Source organism: Coffea eugenioides, chromosome 3 (assembly GCF_003713205.1).
Source record: "Coffea eugenioides isolate CCC68of chromosome 3, Ceug_1.0, whole genome shotgun sequence".
Taxonomy (NCBI): domain Eukaryota; kingdom Viridiplantae; phylum Streptophyta; class Magnoliopsida; order Gentianales; family Rubiaceae; genus Coffea; species Coffea eugenioides.
In genome coordinates this window covers 4,385,321-4,412,662 of record NC_040037.1, presented here as the reverse complement: position 1 = coordinate 4,412,662, position 27,342 = coordinate 4,385,321, and the positions used below count along the sequence as shown (strand labels likewise).

The following is a 27,342-nucleotide window of genomic DNA, read 5'->3' as shown; positions in this document are numbered from 1 at the left end:
TACTAGGAAACATTGGATCCAGTAGGCCTGCAATATCAACCTTCAGCACGTGAAGTCAATGCGACATTTGAATACTTGATGATAATAATAGAACGTGAGGAGTGACTTCAGCAATTTTGTTAGCAAAAACGAAATGGTTGAAAGAGTTCTGTCGAATTCTCACGTATGCATTTTAACCCAAAAAAAAAAAAAAAAAACTGGTTTGCTGTCTTGTCATTGCTTAATGTGTAATTTCATGGGTTAATTACTATTTATACCGAGTGGTTTTGGTTTTGTCAAACAATCCCCTCACTGTGTTCAATAATGCTCAAATTTTCTTTTCTTTTCTTTTTTTTTTTTAAAGAGAATCAGTAGTAGTTTTCTACCTACTCTTCTTGATGACTCGGACACGTGACCTGTTATTACAGGTGCAGCGTCTTACCAATTAATTTGTGCTTCCATTGTCTCAATAAAGTTCACTTAATCCACTGTAATATTGCTTTCACAGTATTGACGCAGTTGCATCATGAGATATGAGAATATGAAATATGCTAAAAACATAAAATAATATCTACTTTAACTCTTTATGGTTTCATATTGATCCTAAACCTTTTCTAATTATGAAAGATGATTGTTAGAAGTTTGTCTAATCCTTGACAGTCTTAGCCCGAGTTATATTTATTTTGTTATAAAATTGGCTAGTATAACCTTTTTAATTTTGGTACTAATTATTTCTTATCAATTTACACGATCAATCAAGCCAAAGCCCTGAATTAGTACCCTCTCACAGAAATTTAGAAGCTCTGTCTTTTGTCCTGATACTAATAAGTAACTGGAAGCCCCTCTTTGTATGTCAGATATGCCCGATTTGGACTTGCTCTGCATCAGTCCGAATACCCTGTAATGCATCAACTACGTATAACTCTTACCAGAAAAGCATTTACAGCTACATATGCCAACCGTAACAACACAGTCCAGAAGGGGTAACACCTGATGTATTCGTGGGGCCTTCTTTTAATCCCGTGCCCTTCTTTTCATTAACAAAATAAACACCTTTCCTCTCTACAGTGCTATACAACAATATGACGGTTTTCCAGTAACAGCTCGTAACTAATACTAACACTCCACAGTGAATCACGACATTAAAATAGGAATCAAAGAGCAGTATCACATCAGGGAAGATAGAGCAGTATCACGAACTTGAAAAACTTGCCAAAAAAATGTGTGAAAGTAATGAGGTTGGCTACTTCAAGAAAGGGTTCTAGCGCATGACAAATCTAAAATGGTTCGGATGCCATTGTCAGACGATAAGATTGCAGATTGGTTATGTAATCAAAGTAACTTCTTTTTCAGTTGTCTATTTCTTGATTTCCTCTATGCATGATACCCATTTCTGCCGGTCTGATCTGGATTATTATTACGGGTTGCAGAACAAGTATTATTCTGGTTTTGAGACAAAAAAATATCAAGTAGTTGGAAAGGCATTGTCAAACTGTTTGACCGGTTAATCACAAAGTTAGCTGAAGTGTACTTGATTTTCGATAAACTTCTTTTGTTCATACTGCGTTTTACATGTTCAGAAAATTCTAAGGAGGTCATACATGATGATTGATGTTCATAAACTATACTTGATGACCCAAATTGACTTTAATATTTGCTTCCTTTTCATAGCAACAATAATGGACTTATCACACATACATATAGTTCTGCATATTAAACTCTTGAAAAAAAAAACATAGCATGTCCTCCTTTTTCTATTGAAATGAAGTTAAGGGCGATCACAGAACCACTATTTTATGGTAATTGGCTCTTTACCATCTATCACCATAGCCATTTTGGTCACATGAATGGTTAAATTAATATTTGGTCAGATCCGATATTCAAAGATTCAATGATTAAATTGTATCATACCATTTCACTAAATTATATGGCACAATTTAGTTCATTGAATCTTTAAAAATTAGGTCTATCCAAATTTTGGACAAAGTAATAAATCACAGTCAATTGCGAATTCAAGCTCATTTCAATGCATGAGTTTCCTCACTGGAGTTAGAGGTGAAATTGGACATTTCCTTTTTAATACCTAACTCTTGTTAGTAAGGACATTGATTAGGTATTCGTGAAATCTATCCTGAAGTCTCAAGCTTTCCTTTTTCCCATTTCGCTTGTAAAGCTTATAGCTTGTTTGGAGAGAAAAGGAAGGAGTTAGAAAGAAAGTGGAGGTATCCTTTTGTTTGGAAATTTTAATAACAAAAGAAAGAAGGAGAAGAAGGAGGGACCCGAAATCCCTCCACAAGCCAAAAAAATCTTCCATCCATGCAAGAAAGGGACTTTAGTAACTTTTTTAGTACACCAGTTTTACCCTTGATGTTTGCCATGTGAAATTATATTATATTAATAAACGAGTTCCAAATTATATTATACTATTGTAAAATAAAATCTTTTCTTTTTACACATCTCCATTCCCAAAGAAAATAAAATCACTTCTTTCTTTTCTGCTCCCAAATCTTCCAAATAATGTGAAAGGATATAACAATCTTTTCTCTTCTCTTCTTTTGTTTTTCTAATTATCTAACTTTCTCTTCTTCTCTTATCCATCCTAAACTCCCAAAATAGGCACTAGAGTCTACATAGCCTAGCAAGCAGAAGCCCAGTTCAGAGGACCTTTTTTCGGCACCATGACCCATTCTAGATCCAACGACCACCAACAGCTAATGGCCTGATGCATTCCGAATTTTGGACTGAGAAGTGACAGGTCATCTGGTTTTCGGTTGTTATACATTCATGCATTGAGGAATCCATCATCCAAAGAGAAATGGGCCAAATAGGTCACACCCATGACACTGGCGGCCTCATAGCTTGATATGGGTTGGACTTGTGAACATGCCCTGGTATGGCTTTTTAGGTATTCGGATGGTGTGTGCTGACGTCCATAATGGGCACAAACGAAGAGTTAGCCCTTAGTCTAAATTGTCAAGGGTAGCTTGCATTCAGTTGCTAATTTACTAGGATTAATTTTTTATGCACTGATGGTGTGTAGTGATTTTTTTATACTAATAGCTTAGAATATATGTCACATGCGCATGATTTAAATTTAAAATTTGAATTCATATTATGTAGTATGATCTAAATCTACTTGTATAAAAAAATCTTTACACTGGTAGTATATTAAAAAAAAGTTATCAATTTAATAAATTGTGTGTAGTAACTGGTATCTTGTAATCTGTAAATTGCGTGTAGTGATTGGTTTGCATTGCTACTTTTTCAAGTTTTGTAAGAAAAAATATACTATTACGATTTGATGTATACAAGATAAAAAGTTGATTTAGAAATATGTTCATGAAAAAAGTAAAAAAAATTTTAAAAAAAATTTACAATCCAAACAAGGTCGTAACATTAGCAATATTATACTACATAGCGATGATTTTTCATCTTTTCCTTAGTTTTATTACCCATATACTTTAGAAAAATTTAACCAACAAAAGTTGATTTAGAGGCTTCAAATAACCAATACTATTCAGCTACGAGGTCTGTGCAACAACTTTAATTGTATTATGCATGTTCAAGGGTTTGGAGAAGCTTACTAAAAGGGACAAAAAAAAAATCGGAGGATTTTCGTTTAATATTATAGTCAACTCAGTGTATCTGAATACGATGGATGGACCATACTTGCGTTTATTGTAGAATGTGCATGAATTTTCTTGATCTTTGTAGTATTGTTGTCGAGCTTAACCTTAAAAAAGACATAAAGGAGACACAGTGAGAAAATCATGGCATGGACTCGAAGTCTTGGATCCACCAAAAAGGCATCGTAGCTAGGGTTACAAAATGAAAAGAAAGCATAAAAGAAAAAAAAATTATATATGGAAGTGTAGTATGCAAGATCCAGCTTGAGTAGTGAAGATTTCAATATTTTAGGATGCATAAGGTTGTCTATTTTAATTGTATGAAGAAAAGTCTAAAGTATTGCTTGAATCCAAGACTGAAGAGAGTCACTAATCTGCCACACAGGTTTAATTACATGTACAAATGAAATACCAGGCCTTAAAAAAAATTGTATAATGTAAGGTACATTCTTACTTGCTAAGCTTCATATTGATATTAGTCTGGTTCAATAGTAGTTTGGTCTCCATCGATTTTTCTAGACTCCATTGCATTTACCTTTAGTGTAGGCTAAAGTAGGAGTAAGAATAGGATCGCGGCGTGTCTGATTAAAAAAAGTTTTAAGAATCCCTTGTCAGATATGAACTTTGTGGAATGTGTCTTCTCATTATGCCCTATCCCAGGAACATCATCAGTTTGCTTGCATAATTTACTATTCCTGCAGGGAATTGTAAGTGAGGCTTCAACATAGTCATATCACTCAGTCACTCATCACCTTCCAAGTTGAGGAACTTTTGTTACACAAAAAAAAACTAAATAAAAGTAAGTAACTTTTGTTATTAGATGCTTTTGTTGCTTCCGGGATCATTCCCATTTTTGTGTCCCTAGCATCATTCATGCCATCAACTATTTGCGAACAAGAAGTCATACTTTATTGGGTTGAACATCTTAGAGTTCACAATCTCTGATCCAAAGAAATAGTAGTATCATTCTTTTGGAACGGTCATTAGTGAGGGGAGAGAGAGAGAGAGATCCGGTGAGAAATGGCCATCAAAGTCATTAAAGAGTTCAACTTATGGGTATAAACTAATTTCTTGATAAGGAAATGGTGTTGACTACCTAATACCAATTAATGCAAGAAACAGTAAAATGTTCCCCCGAATAGAATTCCACCTTCCAATTATTAACATATAATTGATAGTATAAAAAAAAAATTCAATTCCCATATATATATATTGGCTTAGCTAGGTTTGGTTGAATTTAATGAAGGGATAAAAATAAATAAAAGAAGTTGTAGAATACGTAGTAGTATATCACAACTAAAAACACAGACACAAATTTGCAGAATGGGGCATGCATGTGCTCCTAACCACCATCACTTGTAGTATACAATTCCAACCCATTAATGGCCGGCCATTCAATCTCTCTCACATTATTTTACCAGCCAGACAGATAAATACACAGTAGATCGATCGATCGATCATCTAAAATACCAAAACGAATGCTAGCATAATCACTGGTTATTATGAAGGACTACCCCATCAACATGCACATGGCCTTGTTCCCTTGAGTTTTCGATGGACTTGAAAGATCAATAAATTATGAGAATACACATGACCTCGATAAATAAAAAGAACAAAAAAAAAAAATATAATCCAATACATGATTTGAAGAATCTCATAATGAAGGAAAAATTTAATAAAATTGATGGCATTCGAGTCTTTTTTTTTTTTTTTTGAAGGAATAAAACACTCAACAACTATGACAGCAAGGACAAGACGACAAGAAGCAACAGCAAACAGATGATTATTAGTAATAAACAAGCCAGACAATAGTGATATAGTTTATTGCTTCTTGTCCATTACAAATTTCCACAGATCTTTAATATCTATATACTATTAAAAGAAAATTACAGACACTTGATCAAACAACATCCTGCTTCATCTTCATTTAGCTATATGGATTCTTAACTTCAAACAACAAGCTGCTGCTGCAGGCACGCTTCAGCACCTGCTCTTGCATTTCTCCATGGCTCTTGGAGCTGAAATTTCAAAACAACATACAAAAATTGCTCACTTTTGCTAGCTCTCTCGTCTCAATAAAATTCAACTTTTTTGGAATATTGAAATTGTTAGTTGTAATTTTTGAGAGCTCAAAATCTTTTAAGTGCAAAGGAAAGATTAATTTGTAACCACGAATTCTGCAAACGTACCGAGTCCAATTGCCTCTGATCCTTTCATGATGCGCAATCGCTTGCACGAATCTACAAACATCCTGCACGATAGTAAGTGAAAATAATTAGCAAACCGTGCTTCTTGCTCGATCATTTTGCTAATTTCTTAGAATTGTATGTCTTTTTCAACTTTTGTTAATCAAATCATCAGTTTTGATATCTATTTTAGTATATCTCTTCATGTGATTTGAGAAGCTGCCAATTTTGCATTCACATGATACTTTTATCCTCAAGTCTTTGTTCAATTTCCTCAAAATTTTTAGAAGTACTAAACTAAGAAATGCTAAATGCTAATTCAAAATATCCGGTTAAGGGAAAGTGATTCTTGGTATGGAAGAAGATGTGTATTATTTCATGTGCAAAATCTGATATGGACAAAATACAGATAATATTTAGCTAATGAGTCCCAAGTTTGGCAATGCATGATTAACCTGCTTAATCTTAAATCTGGTAAATCCTTGGACATATGTTAACAAAACTTCTCTATCCTGACAGCTCGTGTACATTAATTTGGTTAAGGTTGCATGTGTTAGAGTTCTTAGTAGAGAAGGCAAACTTACTCCCATGGTACATCTCCCACAAGCATCCAGTCCCCATCCTTATCTTCATATGTGGGCACATATTCAGAGCTGTTCAAGAGATCCATTAGCTTGCTTTCATTCATAAAATCGATCATTCCCTGGGGCCCATAATTACCTGCAACCAGAATTTTATAAGGAGTAGTGGAGTTGATTTTTTTTAATTGTTACACTAACATTAAGGCAATCAGAAATGGTTGGCTATAGCATCTAGACGATGATTCAAAGATCCACTTTTGGTGATCTTGAGTATCACCATTTCCCATATTTGGAATTCATGATGGCTACGAACATATATAATCAAGAGAAACCAGGATAATTCCCTATTTTACTACCAAAATTTTTTTTAATGTGGGCTACGGGTTAAAAGTACAAAATTACTCACTCACCCATGGTGAAGGAGCTGAACATTTTGGCCAAGGCATCAGAGAGTTCTTGGTAGCTCTTGTACATCTTCAAGTCCACCTTACGAAGATAAGGTGCACCATCCATGGAAACTTTGACAAATGCAGCACTGCTTCCAGCCTTCTCAGCAGCAGCCTCCTCACTGTTGCTCTTCTGAGCCATGATATTCTTGCGAAATGATCGCACTGGTGGCCATCCCACCACTTGTGCCCTGGAACAATTTCAATCCATAAACATTTTATATTTTCATGATTAAGCATCCATCTTATTCATGAAAATAATTCTAAAATCATCCAAGATATATAGCAAGACTTTCTATATATACGCATGCCTAAACGATAGCTCGTTGATTAATACATGGCTAATAATTGTTGCTAAAGTAAAATACAAAAGTTTACGTACGGTAGTGTGTGTGACCATGAGTGTGATAGTGTGTGTATGATTCCATGCCTAGTGTCAATAATAGTAACATGCAGATGATGATGGAACAAGGGAAGTATGAGATTTTTAGGACTTACTTGGCTGGAGGCTTTACTGGATCTTTGGTAGCTTCCTTAGCTGGAGCCTTCATCTTTTCCTTCAGATCCACAACAGGCTCGTTAGGTTGAAGGTTGAGCTTGAGATCGACTGTCTCCGAGAAGCCTCTCTTCCCAGTGATCTTCAGGGACTCAGTGTCAGCTCCAACGCAACCTCCGCCTCCAGGCAGGCCAAGGCATAGCTCAGTTGCTTTGAGGTTCAAGCCACCATGCTCTTCCCCTAGCATGGTGGTCATTTTCCGGGCAACTTCCATTCAAAAATCAATCCCTCTTCAGCTCACTATCCCTTTATTCTTTCTTCTTCTTCTTCTTCCACTTCCTCTTCCTATTCTTGTCTGCTGAACTTTCAATGATGATAGCAAGAGAAAAGAGAGAAAACTCAATGCAATAATGTAGCAAATAAGGAAACAATGTATAGAGGTTCATGTGCATATATACCAATGGTTGCATAAATTGCTCTATCAGGTTCCCACGGATCGTAAATTGACACGTGGAGATACATGGTGTGTTGATCTTTTGGGATCAAGGGCATGTTACTACTACATTTGTTTATGTGCCCAGATTACCAAAAAGCCCTTGCTTTTGCTTTTGTGGGTGAAATTTTTATTTTCATTATGATGTTCTAATGATTTATTTTCTCTTTGTTAGGGTTTATTTTATGGGGGTTGTGATTTTAATATATGTGAAGAACTGGGAATGGCATGATTAAGGGAAGCAAGAAGAGTGATTTGTGGTCCTGTATTAAAGTAACTAGCTAGCATGATCGTCTCCTCGCCCAATTACTGAGCTTTCGTTTTTTCTAATCGTATTAGACGAATTAATTTATGCAAACCAAGTAAATGAATAACAAAATTAAGCATGAATTTGTGGGGAAAAAACTTTTGCTTTTATTGTTGCTTAAACTCTTTCCATGTGTTGTTCCATCAACAATCATAGACCATGAATTTCGGCAAGGTTCTCCCTTTATTAGTACTACTTATTAGCAATGACTTTCCCAATGATGAATGGTTTGTTGGGGAAAAAAAGGGTACGTAGAGGAATTTCGTATAGTTGTTGTTGTTGTTTTTTTTTTTTTTAACACTATAATAATGTCATGGTAGAAAAATTTTGGTTTCAAAAGTAGGGAAAGAGTTGCTTAGACGTGAGATATTGTGCCAGATGCTTGCAATTTGAGCTGCAATAATATGAGCAAAAAATAATTTAATTATGTGGCGGCCTAAAGTTGGACATCCCTGTGAACATATTCTCCTCTTTTTCTTTTCTTTTCTTTTTTTTTTTCTCCTTTTCAGAATGGCTCGACTTGTACGTATAACTTGTCCAATCAAACAAATCAAAGTCAAAAAAGTATTAAGGAATTATCTAATGCATGTCTATGGGGCTACTCATTAATCCACACAATTTGCAATCTAAACACATAGACTTACCTTTATTGGCATTCGTCATTTAATCAATTCAACACTTTTCTAGAAGTTAGCATCATTGCCCATTTAATGAATGTCACTAAGCACTTGTTAAGCGAACCATGTTAGACCATTAGAGTACTGACATGGTCTGAAATTGTCTCCTCAAATTTCCTTAATTTACTAAAGGTTTTTTTAACAACCACCTATCAGATACTCGGTAACACAACTAAATTTCATTTAATCTATCACGCGTATACATATACTAACAATTATTATCTTCTCTTGCATTTATACACTTTGTTTGATTATTCTTACCGTTTCAAAAATTTAACACACGAAATACATCTTAATGAGTGTTTAATAGACATCTGTTAGACAGATCCATTTACTAAATGCACATCCACTTTTTTATTCTTCGATTTTATTTTGGTTTAATAAAGTATTACTTCCCATGATTTACATCATCGTTACTCTCGTTAAATTCAGTTTGATGTTCACAATGATGTGCAAGCAAATAATTCGAGGCAGGATACCAAGTCAACCATAAACAATGTGTACACAATGATAAGTTTTACTCATTGAAATTATAAATTAATTGAATGGGATAGATGTTGGAAGAAACATTATTATCACTGCAACTAATTATGCCGGTAGTTCAATTCGCTGAGTGTAACTGTTCTATCAATCGGAGTTATGCATAGATAGTCCTAAGATGGATGGATGGTTTTGTGACTGGATATTGGTTCTATATCTGTCCTTTTTATTCCTTCTAATGGTCCATTTAAGATGGTATGTTTACATGTTTCTTCTGCGAAGCTCCCAAATGCCCCATCATGCATATGCACACACATGAACGAATGATTTATGCATTGAATTGATTTCATTAAATAACATCCAGCTGCCTTGTACAAAATCCCTCTCTCTCTCTCTCATTTTCGTGCCATGAGAGATGAGACTAACATGCCCTTCCTCTACACAAAACCGACTGATGTATACTATTGAACGAGCTTTAATGATTTGAAGTGTAAATGGCAACTATTAGACCCCAAAGGATTGGAGTTTGATTGGAGTGTTTTTCAAAGAAAAATTCTTAATTTTTTTCATGATTATATTTCTGGATCACCTTTTTATCTCACTTATATCAAATTGTTAAAGCATTTTTTTTTTCTGCAAAATTTTTGAAAAATAACAATCCAAACAAGCATTTGGGATACATTAACTTACCATTTCTTTGAATTTTATACCATTAGAAGAGTAATGGGGAATCAAAACTTAAGCTTGGACCCCTACCTACACTGAGAGATCAACAAATTCTAAAACTAGTGGTAATTACAACAGAAAATGGGAAAGTAACAAATCCAATGTGTTTCAAAGTTATAGATCACTCTAATCGCTAATTTTCACAATCTTATAATTATTTTATCTCTCTATGCTTAAATTTTAGGTATTTCATCCCTTATGTTTTGGTTACTTTTGCAAATCTTTTAAATCTCACGTGATTCACGATTGGGGAGTGTTATGCTTGTATTTACGGTCTATCTAATAGGGCATGCGATAAGATGTGTTAAATCTCTCTATGCTTAAATTTTAGGTATTTCATCCCTTATGTTTTAGTTTTTTTTTTTAACACAGGGGATATCTGGCCCTTCGACCCGACTAATCCCCTTGTGACCCTAGAGAAGAGGTCCCATCCCCCCGAACACATTAACCTTAGGACTCGAACTCTTGTGGGAGTAATGGACAACGTACCCTAAGGAGGGAATGTGACCAATCGAACTACCCAGGAGGGGTTTATGTTTTAGTTACTTTTACAAATCTTTTAAATCTCATGTGATTCACAATTGGGGAGTGTTATGCTTGTGTTTACGTTCTATCTAAAAGTGTATAAATGTAAGAGAAAATAATAATTATTAGTATGTTTATATACATGATTGGTTGAGTGAAATGTAGATGTGTTCACGAAGGCACCCGTTATAAAAACCCTTTAAATTATAGTGTATTTTATCTTTACTAATATCCACCGGAAATATTTCATGAATTGAAAAGCAGCAACTTTCCACTGTTTCCACTACATTGCCAGTAGGATTTGGATAACCCTATTCAACTTAGGTAACAAAAAAGGTATCACTCCCTGTTTAATTACTTGCATCTATAATTGCATGCATTTCCCTAATAAGTAATGAGCAGAAGTAAAAAAGTTTTACAAACATGGTTTGATCGACATAAATGGCATGTTGTGTAAAAAAAAATTTTTTTTTTGGTTTTCCTGCACAGGAGATGACCATCAATCAATTGCAATAATAAACATCATTGCATTCTAAGCTTTGAGGGTATGGTTGTGAAGTTGAGACAGGTCACATCTGTAAGAGAGGGAAACATCCCAAAACCCTAGCTGTGCCCTTGCCCAGTCAACATCCCCCCAACCCCATTCTGGCCTGTTTCTTTCTAACCTACCTATATATGAGTTTTAAGAGCCCCCTCTCCCAAATCCATGTTAGTGCCGACCTCAAACTTTCCCAACCACATTTTCCGAAATACTGTCCAAAAAGGGCTTCCCAAAAGATAAACACATCCCTCTTCATCTTTTGACTTGGTTGAGTCTAAATCACACAAGAATACAAGAGACTGTTTTTTGCTTTATGAATCGAAACATCTCCTTCTTATCTCATTGAAGAAAGTGACTCCCAGCTATAAATAAACTTTTGGAGTTTTATTACTTTTACAATAACCTAAGTTCTTGAGGGGATATTTGGTGGTCCTAATACCCACTAAGATATGTATAAATACGAGTCAAATATCACTTTGCCAAGGGATGATATATAAACATTGATCATCTTCATCAAATGCACTAAAGCCTTGTTGCCCTTGTTCCGGGAAAGACTCTATCCTGGACGTGAACTGAGGAAATCGAGGAAAGTGAAAGAGAATTAAGCAAATGAAGGGAAATGCTGATCTACATTTTGTAACTTTTAGTTAATCTTCATTTATATATCTAGAAAAGCAGACATATATTAACTGAAAATCCTGTTGTGGCCGGGCATCGACTATCGAACTTTGAGAACCTCTTTTTGACTTAGTGACCTAAAGATTTTCTACTCTAAAAATTTTTTTAAAAAAGTTTAATATATTTTTTTATCGAGATATCAAAGAAGATGACGATATGATGGAATGACTGTTTGCTTTAAATTGCATGCCAAATTGAAATAAAAAGAATAATAATACCACTCTTGAGCAACATGACCAAGAAAACATGCAAGATTTTGTCGAAATTAGAGTGAACTGACGTATGGTAAGAGGATGTGTAATTTTTACTGTCTCAACTTTAATTACTAGATCCTTAAATTTTAGAATCTCAACTTTAACTATTAGATCAAACTTTTATAAGCATGTAATAGTATCATAATCTACTTCTTCAAGAATTTAGTAGGATTTGCTGAAATTTGATAGTGGATCCACAAACAAACAGTCACTTATACATCCTACAACAACGAATCAGGCTGCAGGGTTAGAGTCCTATATATCATGATCATGCCCAGATTAACGTCCTTGTTGCTGATGCTTCTGAAGGATTTGGATTAATCTGGCATGAACATGATAGGACTTTCAACCTAAAGCCTTGATTTTTTGTTGTAGGAAGGAAAAGTGATTCTCTGTTTATCCATCCATTATAAAATTTGAGCAAATCGTACCAAATTCTCGACATGTCCTCGTGGTGAATCTTTCTTAGAAATTGCCAAAAGGGATTCTGCACTTTAACTAGTGGTTAAACTAGTTTCACTTTCACCACTTCCATTCTTGCATGTCTGTCCGTGCTTTGCCAACCGAGGCTGCCCGTTAAATGAGCAGAAAGGCCGCTTTGCTTTCAAAAGATTAAAGTTGACCAATGCTAAACTAGATTGTAGGATTCTGCAAGAGTTTTAAGTTCTAAAATTAATTGAATCTCGGTTTTTTCCCTCTATTTTTTGATAGAACTTGCTACTGCATTCTTCTTTTGTCTTTTTAACATGTAATTCTAAAACTCACAAGTCACAACACAAAAAAGAAAAAAGAAGCTGCGGGACTCGTTACACATGCTTCAAATTTGATGAAAAAAAAAGGAAAAAAAAAGCGTGATCTTAAGTATTTCATTTCTTTCAAATTCATTTAGAAATTAATTTGAAAATTTTATTTTTAGATAATTTTAAGAAAAACCCAAACCAGAATTCATATTCTGGGAAGCTATGCCATGACGTCATCAATAAAGCTTTTAATTAATTTCAAAACTTATTCACGTTCCAAACTGGTCCTTGGTCAACCAATCAGTCAGGTCATTTTACCTTGCTTATTTTCCTTTCTTCAGGAGTTACCACCCTAAGTTCAGGAGACATGTTATGCAAGCTATCAGTAGAATATTAGTCCTAATTAAGTAGCAGAGGTCCTCGCTAATCGTATTTAATTACGTGAGGCCCACAAATGCAATATTTGGGAATCTTCACCACAATAATAATTATTCCAGATGTTGGTTGAAGCAGGGACAATGGATCCCCATGGTGGGGGATGATTATAGCACTCATTGCTTGGAATGTCTAACAATTGCAAATGGGTCTGACCGGGCTTTCGTCGGGCTCATCATGTTTCTTCCCATCTACGCGGTTTTGAGTTAATATGTTCATCAATTAGATCTATGTTCACTAATTAAATCTAATTAGAAAATAATTAAGTCAACTAATTAATTGTTTAAGTTTCTCCATTAATTAGTTTGAGGGTTGAATAGTTAAAAAGTGCGTGATCTTGGTGGTGATACGGGATATATCCATATGTTCAAAGATTTACTAATGGTGTGAAAATGGACAAGACACCATATATTGGTTGATGGTTTGATTAATAAAAGGATCAATTTGCTATATTAAAAGAGATAGGGTGAATCACTTTTTTTGGAGTAGGATCTCCTTTTAATATGGGACTTGATCTCCTCTGCCAAGAGGCCCGGAATGGATTTAGTAGCACCAATGACAGCCTATGGAGAAGAGGCATTCAAGAACAAGAAATATTGCAATTGATCTTTGTTGTTAAACCAGTCCAAGAATATTCACCAAGCTCTCATGGAAAGATGAAATAAAAATTATGCAAGTTTTAGACAGTTAAGCTGTACCTGTTGGTAGTTGTGCCAAAATGATGGGACAAGCTTCAAGTGTGAATACTTCATGGATGAAGTCATCGGTTGGTGCAGTTTAAAATCAACAAAATACTTGTAAAAGTTTCTTAGGATAGAGAGGGGAGAGTTTTGTAATAAGAAGAGAAAAAAGCACTAACAGACGACCTCATAAAAGGGTGCAATTTATGTAATTGAGGACTTCAAACGAGTTGTGCTATGATAAATTTGAGAAAAGATGAGATATGTTCAGCAAATTGAATTAAAAAAAGCAGTGACAAGAAAGAAAAATAAAAGGTTTCATTTCGCTACTGAAGAAAGATGAGTTTTAAGAAGTAGAGAGGGGGAAGGGAGATTGGGATACATGACCTCTAAGTTATGAAATTTTAATGTTAACCATTAGACCAAAACTTTTTCAATAAAAAAATTTCATTTCATTTCACAAGTTATTGGAAGAACGAAGCTTAATTAAGTTTTGGCAATTCATTTGCACTTTAAGGAAAAAGTAGCTATCAATTTCAACCAAGATGATACTGAAAATGTGATGTAGATAACCTACAATCACGGGCCTTTTCCTTTATTCATTGTACTTTTAACTGAGAAATATATGTATGCATGAGCATACTTTCTTTCTTTCTTTCTTTTAAGGTATATGCATGACCATTCTGCCTATTTACACAATTGTTGGCATACATTCGAATTCTGTTGAAACTGAAACATCAAGATAAATGAAAATCTAATTCTATGTAGATGAATGTACATTTTAGAATTCAAAACAAGCTGTCCCCAAAAGTTGAGAAAATTTTCAGGGTGATTTTTGGCTCCCTTATTGACTGTCTGAAAAAGAGCCTAAAACCAACAAAACACATTATTGCATTCAACAAACTCTCAATTTCTTCTGTTGAATATACTACGACAGTAATTGTAATAGGAAAATAAAAATAGATACTAGTAACTTTTTCTGCTCCAACAATTAAACTTAACCACGGGATTTCACAGATTTGTACACATTAGTTGCTGTGGCCCTCTAGATTCAAGTCTATGTCAAATCATCAATTGAATCTAAATGTACCTCCACAATTGAGATCCAATTATTGGTGGAAATCACTACGAGAAACTATTGGCATGACATTCATTCTCTAGTCACATTCTGTCATTTCTCAAAATTTAATGATGATAAATTATGCTTAACCCACTACAAGAAAATTGCGTTTCTGTGACAGGCGAAAGTCGTCACTAAAAATTCAGAAGTTGTCACAAAAAAAGCTTGTGACGACTTTTACTACTGTCACAGAGCTGTCACTAGTTCTATGTCACAAAAGGGGGTCCATGTGACGACTATTGTAAGTCGTCACAAACGATTTCGCTTTTGTGATGACTCTTGTCGTCACTCATTGTTGTACATTGTGTGACGACTTTTATTGTCACTAAACTGGCTAAATTCTTGTCATAGTCAACCCTTGGAGTTGTCACATTATGCTTCCGTTCAGTGACGACTTTTATTGTCATTGTTTTCCATCCATAAAAAGTGACGACTTTCTAGTGTCACTAGTAAAACTTGTTGGCAGTGACAACTTTTTTATTGTCATTTATTTTTTTGTAAAAAGCAATAAGCTAATGTTAATTACGCAACATAGCTACCAACAATCACAAAACGTTCATTGAGTAGCAAGGAGAAAAAAAAGCCAACCTACGAAAAGAAAACCAACATTCATTTCCAATAGAAGATCAACCGAAATACATATATATATAAATGTTGCCTCAAATGAGTCATAAACCATGCACCATCCAAAATAAGCCATTCAGTTACAATACTAGTGATTTCCCATCCACAATAGAGAGTAGTAAAGTTCTATACAAAAATATGAGCACGATTCCCATCTAGAACAAAACATGAGCACGATAGGCCTTGTAGTCTTCAATTCAAAAACCATCTTCACAGCAATGACTGGCTTCTTCTTCTTGGGAATCGTGTTAGAACCTACACGTTACCAAAATTGAAGCAATGAGCACTGGTGTTAAAACTGGAACTATACTTCTAGATAGGCACCATATTATAAAAACTAATGTACACTGTTCAAATGACACTAACCAAAGAAAAGGTCATCGCCATCTAAAATGCCTTGACAGTACGTTATGGCTAGATTAGTGTTATACCATCAATTCTGGTTTGACATCCTTGAATAGGCTTGACGAGTAAGAAGGAAGACAAAATATAACAGTTCAGGAAAGAGACTACGAGATGACAACATCAGAGGGCTGACCGATGAAATTAAACTAATACAAACAACAAGAAGTTTGGACTTAGCAGAATCATCTTAAGTCAGCAGGATCGTGTAGTAAAAGAGTGAAAGAAAAAAGAATTTAAGGCTGTGGAACACAAAATGGAAAACCAGGAGGCTTCCGTCCAATAAAGGCCTGAAAAGTATCAAGAAAATTATTTATTTAAGAATCATGACACAATCAAATGTTTCTTCTCGTATCAGGCATAGAGGATGGGGCTACAAGTACATAGCCCAACGGCCAACATGCAGCTAAAACCTAAAACTTAAACTAAAAAAGTCAATAAATCAAATATGAAAAAAAAAAGAAGCAAATCACGTTGAACAGATCACACGTATCTTTAAGAGTTATTAACCAACCAAATTGAAAATTAAAGTGTTACATGAACCAATTCTTACAAGACACACTGAAATTGATTTAGGGGTGCAAAGTTTATAACTATGAAGAGCAAACAATTGTATTAAAAATGAATCTCTATTTTGTAGAACCAGAATTCATTTCCCTCAATTGTAATAACTATGAAGAGCAAACAATTTATTTATACCTGACACAAAAGTTGCTTATTTGCGCAAGTCTTTCAGCTGGTTAGCTAACTCATCATATAGGCTTCTTGTTTCTGTTTGTTGCTGTTGCAAGGTCTTAATCAACTCTTGCTGAGCAGTGAATTGTTGAGTTACTTCTGCAGCTCGTTTTTCTGCTTCATCTGCTCTTTTTCGGCTGTCCTCAATCTCATGCCTCCAGCGTTCTACCTCAGCAGCTTGCTTCTTGGTTGCACTACGACCGCGGATGTGTCCAGGTACGTAACCAAGTTCTTGCTCGCATATTTCCTTGCTAGTCATTGAAGTTGTAGCCTGCAATTCCCTCATTTTGTCCTAGGCAAGTAAAAAATATGATCATTATGTAGCTGGAATGGATGTCAATAATTTAAAAATCCATTATCCAAGTGAAACAGCTCACCAAGGTCTCTTTTGCTTTGTCATTTACCAGCCCCCCTGACTTCTTTGACTTTCGACTTAACTAACATGTCTATCTCTGAAAGCTCGACATCTTCTTTCCTTTTCTGTCCAAATTTTCAATTTTTTCATTTTCAGTCATATGACAAAAAGTAACAAGAAGTTAAATCTGCAAATGTGTGCAATTCAATAGGAAAGCTCAGATTGAATTGAAGCCTGTGGCATTTGTCAGATTACAAATTTCTCAGATAGCAGACGTGGCATATGAAATTGAGGGAGCTACAAATCAACGTATATAGCTTTAGTATACAACCAGAGCTAATGCTAGAGTCATCCAATTTCCAAGACAAAGCAGAATATGATGGAAAGATTAGTCAAAACTTTACAAGGCTTCATACACAGAATCTAAATACTTGGTAGCATCTAAATCTAATCCAGTCATGGATTTGAGAAAAGAGCATTAAAAGTATGTAGAGAAAAGGAAGGCCAAGGAAGACCATGTAGAAAGCTGAAAGAAAAACCCCAAGAGAGCAAGGTCAGCTTCATTCAGAACAAATTTAGCTTGATGATCTAACAGCCTAACAGAATGTATCTGCGACAACAAAGACACTCAGAAGCCACATGTGTGCACTTGCGCATAAACACAAGGCATGAAATTTATCTTGCTATATTAACTAACCAATTGCTTTACCTTTCCTCTCTTTTTTTTTCCTTTTTCCGAATATTTGCAGTACCTCACTGTTGAGTCAATAAAAATTTAAAGGAAATTATGTATAATACTATTTTCTTCCATCAAACTTCACTTTAAAACATCAAAACTGGCTGAGCTATTCCGGTAGTTGAAATATTTGCCTTTTTCAGTCATATGGCTGGGTTTCAGATTACCTTTTCCTCAACAACTCTTGCAAGCGATTTTGTGCCAACAGTAGTGTAGCAGTCATTTTTGGCACGATTTTGCTTGTTACGTTCACTAATTTTCTGCCACAAATTAGTGAAAATTTTAACTGACAAAGATTAGCAAATTTGTGAAGTGAAATCTGAAATTTAATAAAAGGATAGGTTATTTTGACAAGCTAACCTTAAATTCATCATTTTCAAAGTAGCTGACCAGCCACTTCCAATCTTCTTCACTCACACCTTCAGGAACTTGCCTCAATGCTTCTTGCCTTGATTCAAAACTCTGGAAATACTTGTGAAGCCTATATCGATGATTTCGATATTGTGTGTTTAACTGCCTATTAATAGCAGTTTTTGAGGTGATGTGCTCTGAAAATCGAAAGTCATCCTACAATAACAGTGCAATCTACTTAAAACCAAGCAAATCTAAAGCAGTAAAATCTCTCTTACTTTCTGGATGAAATTAGACATGTCTATTGCAGGACAACAAATACCGTAACCGTGCTGTATATGCCTTCTCGGTCACCGGGATTGAGATGGGACCACTTTGGAACATTAAGCCTAGCAGCCTTCCTAACAACACAACCCCCTTCTGTGATGAAGTATTGAGAATCCTTCCCAACAATCCGCCGAATACAATCATCAATTTCAATGGTGAGCGTCTCATTAGCCTCCTTTTTTTTGATAATGATAGATTTCGTGTACGTCCTCTTCTTCTTGCTGACAGCAGCATAGCTATTAACAAATATCAGTCCATACATTACTTTGACCACATTAACAAAGTCAGTCATGAAATAGAAACTTGATTTTTAATTTCAGCCATGAAAATGAAGTCTAGCTTACCATTTCTTCCTCATCCGAAACTGGATTTGACTCATTTTCTCCGGATGCACGAGACTCAGATGTCTGAGGGTGTATCATCCTACTCTCACTAGCAATTTCTCTAGGTGAAGAAGCTGGAGTGACATATATTACATCCTCTGAGGATACACTCTTGGATGCACTTCTTGGTTGATTGCTTCCAATTGAATTAGGTATTGCAGGCTGTTGTGCACCTTGAGCTTTTCTCTGCAGCATTTGGCCTCGCTTTCCTGGTCCAGCCATCTAAAAGTAACAAGAAGTTAGTGTTACAGCATAGTATAATTTAGGAATAAAAACTAGTTAGCCGGAGTTAAAGAGATTAAATTTAGTGTCATGTAGTCCTCATCAATTTCACCTATTCCGAATCGATGTCATTATCACTAAGAATCTCCTCTTCGTCTTCCTCATTGTTAGACTCATGTTCATTCACTTCATCATCATCATTAATGAAGTCTTCAAAGGTGCCATTTGAGCTATTTTTTGACTTCTCAGCATGTACAATGGATGAAGGTACAGCCTTCGGTATCTCATTGTCTTCTCTTGAAAGTAATGGTGGATTGTCGAGGTCTATTATAATAGTGAAATCCCCAGTTGCTTCTTCTTGATATATTTCCTCAACCATTGGTTCTTTTTCTAAATCTTCAGGAACATCATACAAGTGCCTTGGACTGAACCTCTTGACGACAAACCAGTTTTTGCCTAGTTTCACGTCTTCAAGATAAAAGACTTGTTGGACATGTTGAGGGAGGATATATGGTTGGTCTTCATACCATTTTCTGGACGAATTGACACTTGTGATACCCCATTCTTTGTCCACTTGCATCCCAGCACTATCATCGGTCTTCCACCAGTCACACTTGAATACTATAACCTTTTTTTTCCCGAGCCAGTATCTTACTTCAATAATTTGTTGTATCACACCATAAAAATCGATCATATTGTTACCATGCTCACCTCTAACTACAATACCACTGTTTTGAGTCTTTCTTTGCCCAATTGTCCCCCCATTGTGCTGTCCCAATGTCGTGCAACATGTCATTTAAATCTTCAGTATCACTATCCTCCTCTCCATCCCCATGTTTAGTACTATCCCCACAATTTTGGTGTCGAAATTGTTCCCCATGGTGTATCCATCTTGTGTAGCTTTTACGAATGCCTTGAGTCAATAAGTGATCCTCCACAACTGTTTTAGTTTGGTTACAAAAATTATTGCATTGTGTACATGGGCATGGGATTTTCTGATTTTCAACTTTTTGAGAATATGCAAACTTGAGGAAATTTTTGACTCCGAGTTCATAAGCCTTGTCCTTCCTATTGCTAATCTTCATCCAAGTTTTATCCATGTCCTAGATATACACACATCAGCCTTTAGTACAAAATACTTTTCTAATATCAAACTAAAGAGAATAATTTGTTAACTAGCCTTTTCAAAAATTAAGGCTACAAGTCATATGAAAAGCAGCCATAAAAGTAATATGAAAATTCATATGAAAAGCCATGAAATCAGTATCATATATCAAGAAAAGTAATATGTATAGCAGCCACGAAATGAACATGAAATTAACCATGAAAAGCTCGGATTGAATTGAAGCCTGTGGCATTTGTCAGATTACAAATTTCTCAGATAGCAGACGTGGCATATGAAATTGAGGGAGCTACAAATCAACGTATATAGCTTTAGTATACGAGCTAATGCTAGAGTCATGTAGAAAGCTGAAAGAAAAACCCCAAGAGAGCAAGGTCAGCTTCATTCAGAACAAATTTAGCTTGATGATCTAATAGCCTAACAGAATGTATCTGCGACAACAAAGACACTCAGAAGCCACATGCGTGCACTTGCTCATAAACACAAGGCATGAAATTTATCTTGCTATATTAACTAACCAATTGCTTTACCTTTCCTCTCTTTTTTTTTCCTTTTTCCGACAATGAAACCCACACTTCAACTCGGATTCCGGGGGGGGGGGGAATAGGGATCGATGCATGTTTTCCGCAGACCTCACTTTTTTGCATTAAATGAGAAGTGTCACTTTTGTTTCTTGGGGTTTTACTTATTCAAAGACCAGAAATAAAGGCAGACATACACATTTTATTGCCTGCCCCTTTCTGCTGAAACAGCAGGGCCAATTAATGGGGTAGGAACCGAAAACGAAAAGGAGAACTTAGATCCCAATATGTTAATGCCAGGGAGTCCGGGAATCGACATTGTTGACTTGCACATTTCTTTAGGCAAATGCTAAACAGTAAACACACAGAAGCCACAAACTCTTACCAGTCCACTTCTCCAAAGTCCAAACCATTCCTTGCATCCACATTGCACTGGCTTTTAACAAAAAGACTTGGAAGAGGTGAAAGAAAAACATAAAAACTTTCGTGACTTCATCATATGCATTTATGCTTGTGCACCTCCATTCATTGTATTCTAACTACCCAAAATAAATGAAGTAACTAAACACAAGCATTTTTTGTCACTAGTATTGATTCGCATTCTACAGGTGGGACAAAGATTAAGGTGATAGAAACATAAAGACCAAAAGATAAAACATAAATGAGAAAAATAAGAAAGTACTAGAAACTTTAGAGTTGAGATTATGCTGTAACATTTTTTTTATGTGATATATGATAGATAAAAAGATAATTAAAAAAATAAAAAATTAATTAAGAAGAATACATGTGATGAAACGTAAAATTTAAATTTAAAAAAAAAAAAAAAAACAGGACCTATCCAAACATAGTCAATTGTTGAGCATTTCAACGAACAACTTCACATGATACCATACTACTATTAGTAAATAGGACTTGTATTTTTTTCCCCCTCTCATAACATCAATTCGGACTCAAACATAGGGCAGCATAAAAACAGAAAAAGTGCAAAAACCAGCACGTCAGAGCCTCTCAAGACTCTGTTTTCTACCATGAAAAATTAGCTATCATGTTCGGACAAACACTGAACTAGCCGAATGTTCCTTTTTCTCACACGCAAAACGCAAGCAAAATCATCTTCAAGTAGAACTCTCAACTGGGCATTTCATCGAACAGGTCAGGGGTATAAAGAATTTCGCCAATCCTTTGCTCAATTTGAAGTTAATCAGCCCCAAAATTTACAGCATCCCAATCAAATTTCTCACACAACAGAAATTATAGCCCCACATGAATACATAGACGTCAGAAAAGGATAAAAGTTTTACTAAAAAGAAGAAAGGAAGAGAAAATCAGGTCAATACCTCTCATTTTCACCCATCCGCTAACAAAATTAAAGAGAGGAATGGAGAAAGGGAACCTTACCAAGCTTTTGCGGTGAGGACTTGCAGGTGGTGGTGGTGGATTCTGGTGGCAGCAGCGGCAACAGCAACTCCTTGCTGATTCCTTCGATTCTTGGTTTTCCTTTGCTCTGTTTTCTTGTCGAAGCTCTTCCCTTTTTCCACCCCTCTTTTTTCAATTTTTCTTCCGTCTACTCTCTGGCTCTCTCTCTCTCTTTTTGCTCTGTTTTCTTTTTCCTTTCTCCAAACCTCCTCCCTTTTTCCGTTCAGCCGAAGACCTCCTCTCCTTTTTTTCTTTCATCCAACCAAATTAATGCAGTCAAAATATGTTCGCATTTCATAGCTCCTCAAAGAAAGCCGGTTCTGACCATCCCTAACACTGTTAATACTCCAGATCGCAAGTGTTTCGGATGCGATTTGGCCAAGAGTATTATCTTCCCCACTGCTAATTAACAATCTAATTCATAAATTAGTCTTTACAATAGAAGGCTGAGCAGCTTTTGAAAGCAAAAAAAAAAAAAAAACACATACCGCACAATTAGCTGAAAAGGGGGTCGGAGAAAAGTCTAAACTAAAGTCGCGGAACGAGGAGGGGGCTTGGAAGTGTTCTGACTTCGCTTCTTCGGCGAGCTTGACCTGAAGATTGGCACTCGTCAATGGTGCTTTAGAGGAGCATTTTGCGGAAGCAGAAGGTGTTAGAGGTCCAGAGTTTTTCGGTGTTCACCATAGGAAGGAAAGATTGAGAATGAAATTTGTCTAAGTGTTGGAAGAGAGAAGCGGCGAGACTTTTGTTTGTCTGTGAACAACCAAAAACGACGTCTTTTTGTAGAGATTTCAGCCACAAGCTTCGCGCCTCTTTCAGATTTCAGACTGGCGCTCTTTTTTTTTGGCATCTAAACACGTCTTTGAGATTCCAGGATTCACGCCTTTAGCTTCATACATCTTTTTTCTTTTTTTTTTTCCCTGGTAAAATTTTTTTTCAGGTTTCTTTTTTCATACTTAATCTCTTTTTTTTTTCTTAATCTCATCTATAAATATCAAATAAATTATTTGATATTGGTTTCTTTTTTGTGCATGTATATATATGTGTGCTTGTTTGTGTCTATATACATCTTTTTGGGTTTGGACAACTCAATATACAAATTATTTATGAAATTACCTTACAATAAAACTTACACAATAAAATATGTTTCAAAAATTTAACATGCATAGAATTGCTTATATACAGTATAGCACTTCTTACTCATGCTTATCATACTCTTTGTCTATTACTTAGTTTTTATAATAAATTAAAAGAAACATGTAATCAAATATTCTGTTAAATGTGTTACAACTCTCAATCTTATTGCACGACAGATATTTTACTGAATAATTTTAATTTCGTATATACCCATTCCATATGAAAATAATTATTACTTATGATGTATTACACGTTATACTAATCTTTCACAATGCTAACATTAGACTACAAATTATATTCAATTACACTTTTTCAAATTATTTCAGTTATTGATTTTTGGGGGTTGTTATAAGTAATAATAAACAATTCATGAAAAAAATTTTATGCTCAGACATGTCTATTATGTCAACTTAGCAAAAATTACAAATATCTAAAACTAGTTTGTTATTATATCATTTGCATTTTGCTAATACGTAATGAATAGGGGCTAAATTATAAAATTAGGGTGTCATATCTTCTGTGCTTTTGCTCATATAAAAGAATTGGGGGCTAAATAATAAAATTAGGGTGTCATAGTAGAATTAGTGAAATTTGATGAAAATACTATAGAATTGCTTATATACATATAGCACTTCTTACTCATGCTATCCTACTCTTTGTCTCTTACTTAGTTTTTATAATAAATTAAAAGAAACATGTAATCAAATATTCTGTTAAATGTGTTACAACTCTCAATCTTATTGCACGACAGATATTTTACTGAATAATTTTAATTTCGTATATACCCATTCCATATGAAAATAATTATTACTTATGATGTATTACACGTTATACTAATCTTTCACAGTGCTAACATTAGACTACAAATTATATTCAATTACACTTTTTCAAATTATTTCAGTTATTGATTTTTGGGGGTTGTTATAAGTAATAATAAACAATTCATGAAAAAAATTTTATGCTCAGACATGTCTATTATGTCAACTTAGCAAAAATTACAAATATCTAAAACTAGTTTGTTATTATATCATTTGCATTTTGCTAATACGTACTGAATAGGGGCTAAATTATAAAATTAGGGTGTCATATCTTCTGTGCTTTTGCTCATATAAAAGAATTGGGGGCTAAATAATAAAATTAGGGTGCCATAGTAGAATTAGTGAAATTTGATGAAAATACTATAGAATTGCTTATATACAGTATAGCACTTCTTACTCATGCTTATCCTACTCTTTGTCTATTACTTAGTTTTTATAATAAATTAAAAGAAACATGTAATCAAATATTTTGTTAAATGTGTTACAATTCTCAATCTTATTGCACAACAGATATTTTACTGAATAATTTTAATTTCGTATATACCCATTCCATATGAAAATAATTATTACTTATGATGTATTACACGTTATACTAATCTTTCACAGTGCTAACATTAGACTACAAATTATATTCAATTACACTTTTTCAAATTATTTCAGTTATTGATTTTTGGGGGTTGTTATAAGTAATAATAAACAATTCATGAAAAAAATTTTATGCTCAGACATGTCTATTATGTCAACTTAGCAAAAATTACAAATATCTAAAAATAGTTTGTTATTATATCATTTGCATTTTGTTAATACATAATGAATAGGGGCTAAATTATAAAATTAGGGTGTCATATCTTCGGTGATTTTGCTAATATAAAAGAATTGGGGGCTAAAAAATAAAATTAGGGTGTCATAGTAGAATTAGTGAAAGTTGATGAAAATACTGTAGTATACAGTGATGCAAAACGTTGTCACAAAATTGGAACCAGGTAGACTTTCAATGACAACAAGTTATGTTGTCACTGTAGAGAGAGCGTTTGTGACGACTTTACTTGAGTTGTCATAAAATCATTTCCCGCGGCATCAAATGAGATGCGCGCCAACTATTTCGTGACGAGTTGAGAATGACAACTTCCAATGTTGTCACTGATTATGCTTGTGCTGTACTCATCTGTGATGACACCTAATGTCGTCACTGAATTAGGTTATCTGTGACAAGATTTTTGTTGTCACATAAATTTTTGTCACTGAAAAACATATTTCTTGTAGTGACCCTCACTGCTCAAAAAACATTCGCACCTGATGAGAATGCTACAATATTTAAAGCCAGTATCCCACCATAGCTTGTCATCATTAAAGCAGAGCCTCTTTTCATATAGCATCTGAGAAAAAGATGAAATTACTATCTCGTTTAACACAAAAAAAGAGAGGAAGAAAACTCTTTACAAGAAGCTTGCCTGCAGCTTATGGTACGAGTACTATTGAATACACAATGCAACTGGACCTCAAAACTAATATGCCATCACTCTTCTTAATATCTGAACCGCATTCTTTGACCCTATTGACCCAAGATAGGGAAAGGAAATTACTTTTATGGGGCCAATACAGCAACATTCTGCAATATTCTAGCTAGGTCCATTAATCTCTTTGAATGGACCAATATCGGATAGCAATGATCTATCTGATGAAAATTTCAAAACTAGACGGATTCTTGATAGGAATCGTGCATTCGACATTTGTATGGTATGCTTCGGTTCAACTCTGTAGGTGATGCAGATGAAGAAAAGTAACAAACATGAAATGTTTTAGCTCCTATTATGATTAAGTTGTTGTCTTATTAGAAAAAAATTTTTTTTTTTGGGGAATGATCCTTCCCCTATCACTTACGTATGCTTGAGAGTTGAGACCTTTCCATGCTTTCAGCTTGCTTTAGATGAAGTTCAAGGTTTTTTTTTTTTTGGTATCATTATTCTATTGGATTTACATGGTTGGTAGGCCAATAGCAAGTACTCCTTGGATCATTCTGAAATTAACAAATTCCGAGTCTCATTCGACAAGCTTCCGAACTGCAAAGGTTTGCCAATGAATGATTCTAGTAGTTCTAATATATATCCTTTGAGTTTCTAAGACAGTAAGAGAGTCTCATATCAAGTCTCAAATTGTCACTTGTCATCTATTCTATTACCATGTCTTATTGAGGCTACCTTAATGCTAGCATTAGGCTAACAATGTACAAGATGATACCTAGCCAGTAGTTGCAAAAATATATGCATGATTAGGTGAGAATTGTTACAAGTTCCTCACATTAGAATCTTGCTAGCTTTCAACCTTCCACTTTTTAGCACTTAGTATCATGTTGGTGCCAACTATTTTGAACTCTTTGGTAGCAACCTATTAGGAAATTAACTGTAAATTGCTACGAATATCAGGGATAATCAGGATTGTTTAGAAACATCTATGAATATCAAGGGTAATCGGGTTCTTGTAAATTATAGTCTTATTAGTTTGTAGTTGGTATTTGCTTCCGCTAGTATATGAATTGTAACACAATATGAATACTAATGTATGTCTTTACTACTATGCCATTTTCCAGATCCCTTTTCCTTTGCCTTCACTAGCTAATTTCTCCAACAAATACATGACCATAAGCTTCAGTGGATTGGAAAGATGCCAATCCTGTAGCAAATCTTTTAAGCACCTATGCATGAGTAGTTTCTAATTCTCGTGAATGTGGTTATGATATTCTTCCATGCAACTAATCTGCTAGATGAAGGAATGTGGATTTGTCAATTAATGAAATTAAAGTACGTTTTCTTTCTTTTTTTTTTTTTTTTTCTAAAGAGAATTGCCATTTTCCATTTCTTTTATCTAACAATTGTTAATTTTAAGAAGGCACAAGAAAAGGAGAGAGGAACGGCAATGGAAAGGCACATGATCATTTCTTTTCTTCCCTTTTTTCCCCTTTTGAACTTGCAGATTATGATAGTCGAGAACATGACTCAAAAACTACGTACGTAAAACGGAGAATTAATGCTAATTGGTTTGCATTACATCACATAACAGCTTCTTTTAAATGTTCTTATATATATATATATATATATTCTTTCTTATAACAAAATTAGACGGACCAAAAATCCTAGATAGGCGAAAATGTTGAATAGCTCACTTCATATGCTATTTGTTTTGATAATCGTTAGGAACCTCGACATATTAGACATCATGTATCCT

At 34.7% G+C, this 27,342-nt stretch overlaps 1 protein-coding gene and 1 long non-coding RNA gene across 4 annotated transcripts; both read right to left on the bottom strand.

Annotated features, from left to right (window-relative positions):
- Positions 1–5,357: 5,357 nt before the first annotated feature.
- LOC113764558 (auxin-responsive protein IAA14-like) lies at positions 5,358–7,736 on the bottom strand. The gene is made up of 5 exons (XM_027308483.1): positions 7,317–7,736; positions 6,783–7,009; positions 6,376–6,511; positions 5,795–5,856; positions 5,358–5,623 (listed from the first exon to the last, which is right to left on the bottom strand). Exons 1-5 carry the CDS (start codon positions 7,586–7,588, stop codon positions 5,586–5,588), a joined length of 735 nt encoding a protein of 244 aa, XP_027164284.1. The 5' UTR covers positions 7,589–7,736; the 3' UTR covers positions 5,358–5,585.
- A 7,870-nt stretch (positions 7,737–15,606) lies between these two features.
- Positions 15,607–22,867, bottom strand: LOC113764619. Of its 3 annotated transcripts, none has more exons than XR_003467651.1 (7): positions 22,654–22,867; positions 22,148–22,579; positions 18,183–18,389; positions 17,990–18,082; positions 17,109–17,211; positions 16,696–17,023; positions 15,607–15,849 (listed from the first exon to the last, which is right to left on the bottom strand). It is a non-coding gene; the product is annotated as an uncharacterized LOC113764619 (long non-coding RNA). The 3 variants fall into 3 exon arrangements; XR_003467652.1 differs by having other exon boundaries at positions 22,148–22,567; XR_003467650.1 differs by having other exon boundaries at positions 22,148–22,564.
- Positions 22,868–27,342: the final 4,475 nt, after the last annotated feature.

Bases quoted from the DNA above. Each gene is read 5' to 3' on its own strand.
- LOC113764558 (XM_027308483.1), bottom strand. From the start codon at position 7,588: ATGGAAGTTGCCCGGAAAATGACCACCATGCTAGGGGAAGAGCATGGT. The intron at 7,010-7,316 runs GTAAGTCCTAAA...AAATTGTTCCAG, and splicing joins CCAGTAAAGCCTCCAGCCAA to GGCACAAGTGGTGGGATGGC. The intron at 6,512-6,782 runs GTGAGTGAGTAA...TTCTGGTTGCAG, and splicing joins GTTCAGCTCCTTCACCATGG to GTAATTATGGGCCCCAGGGA.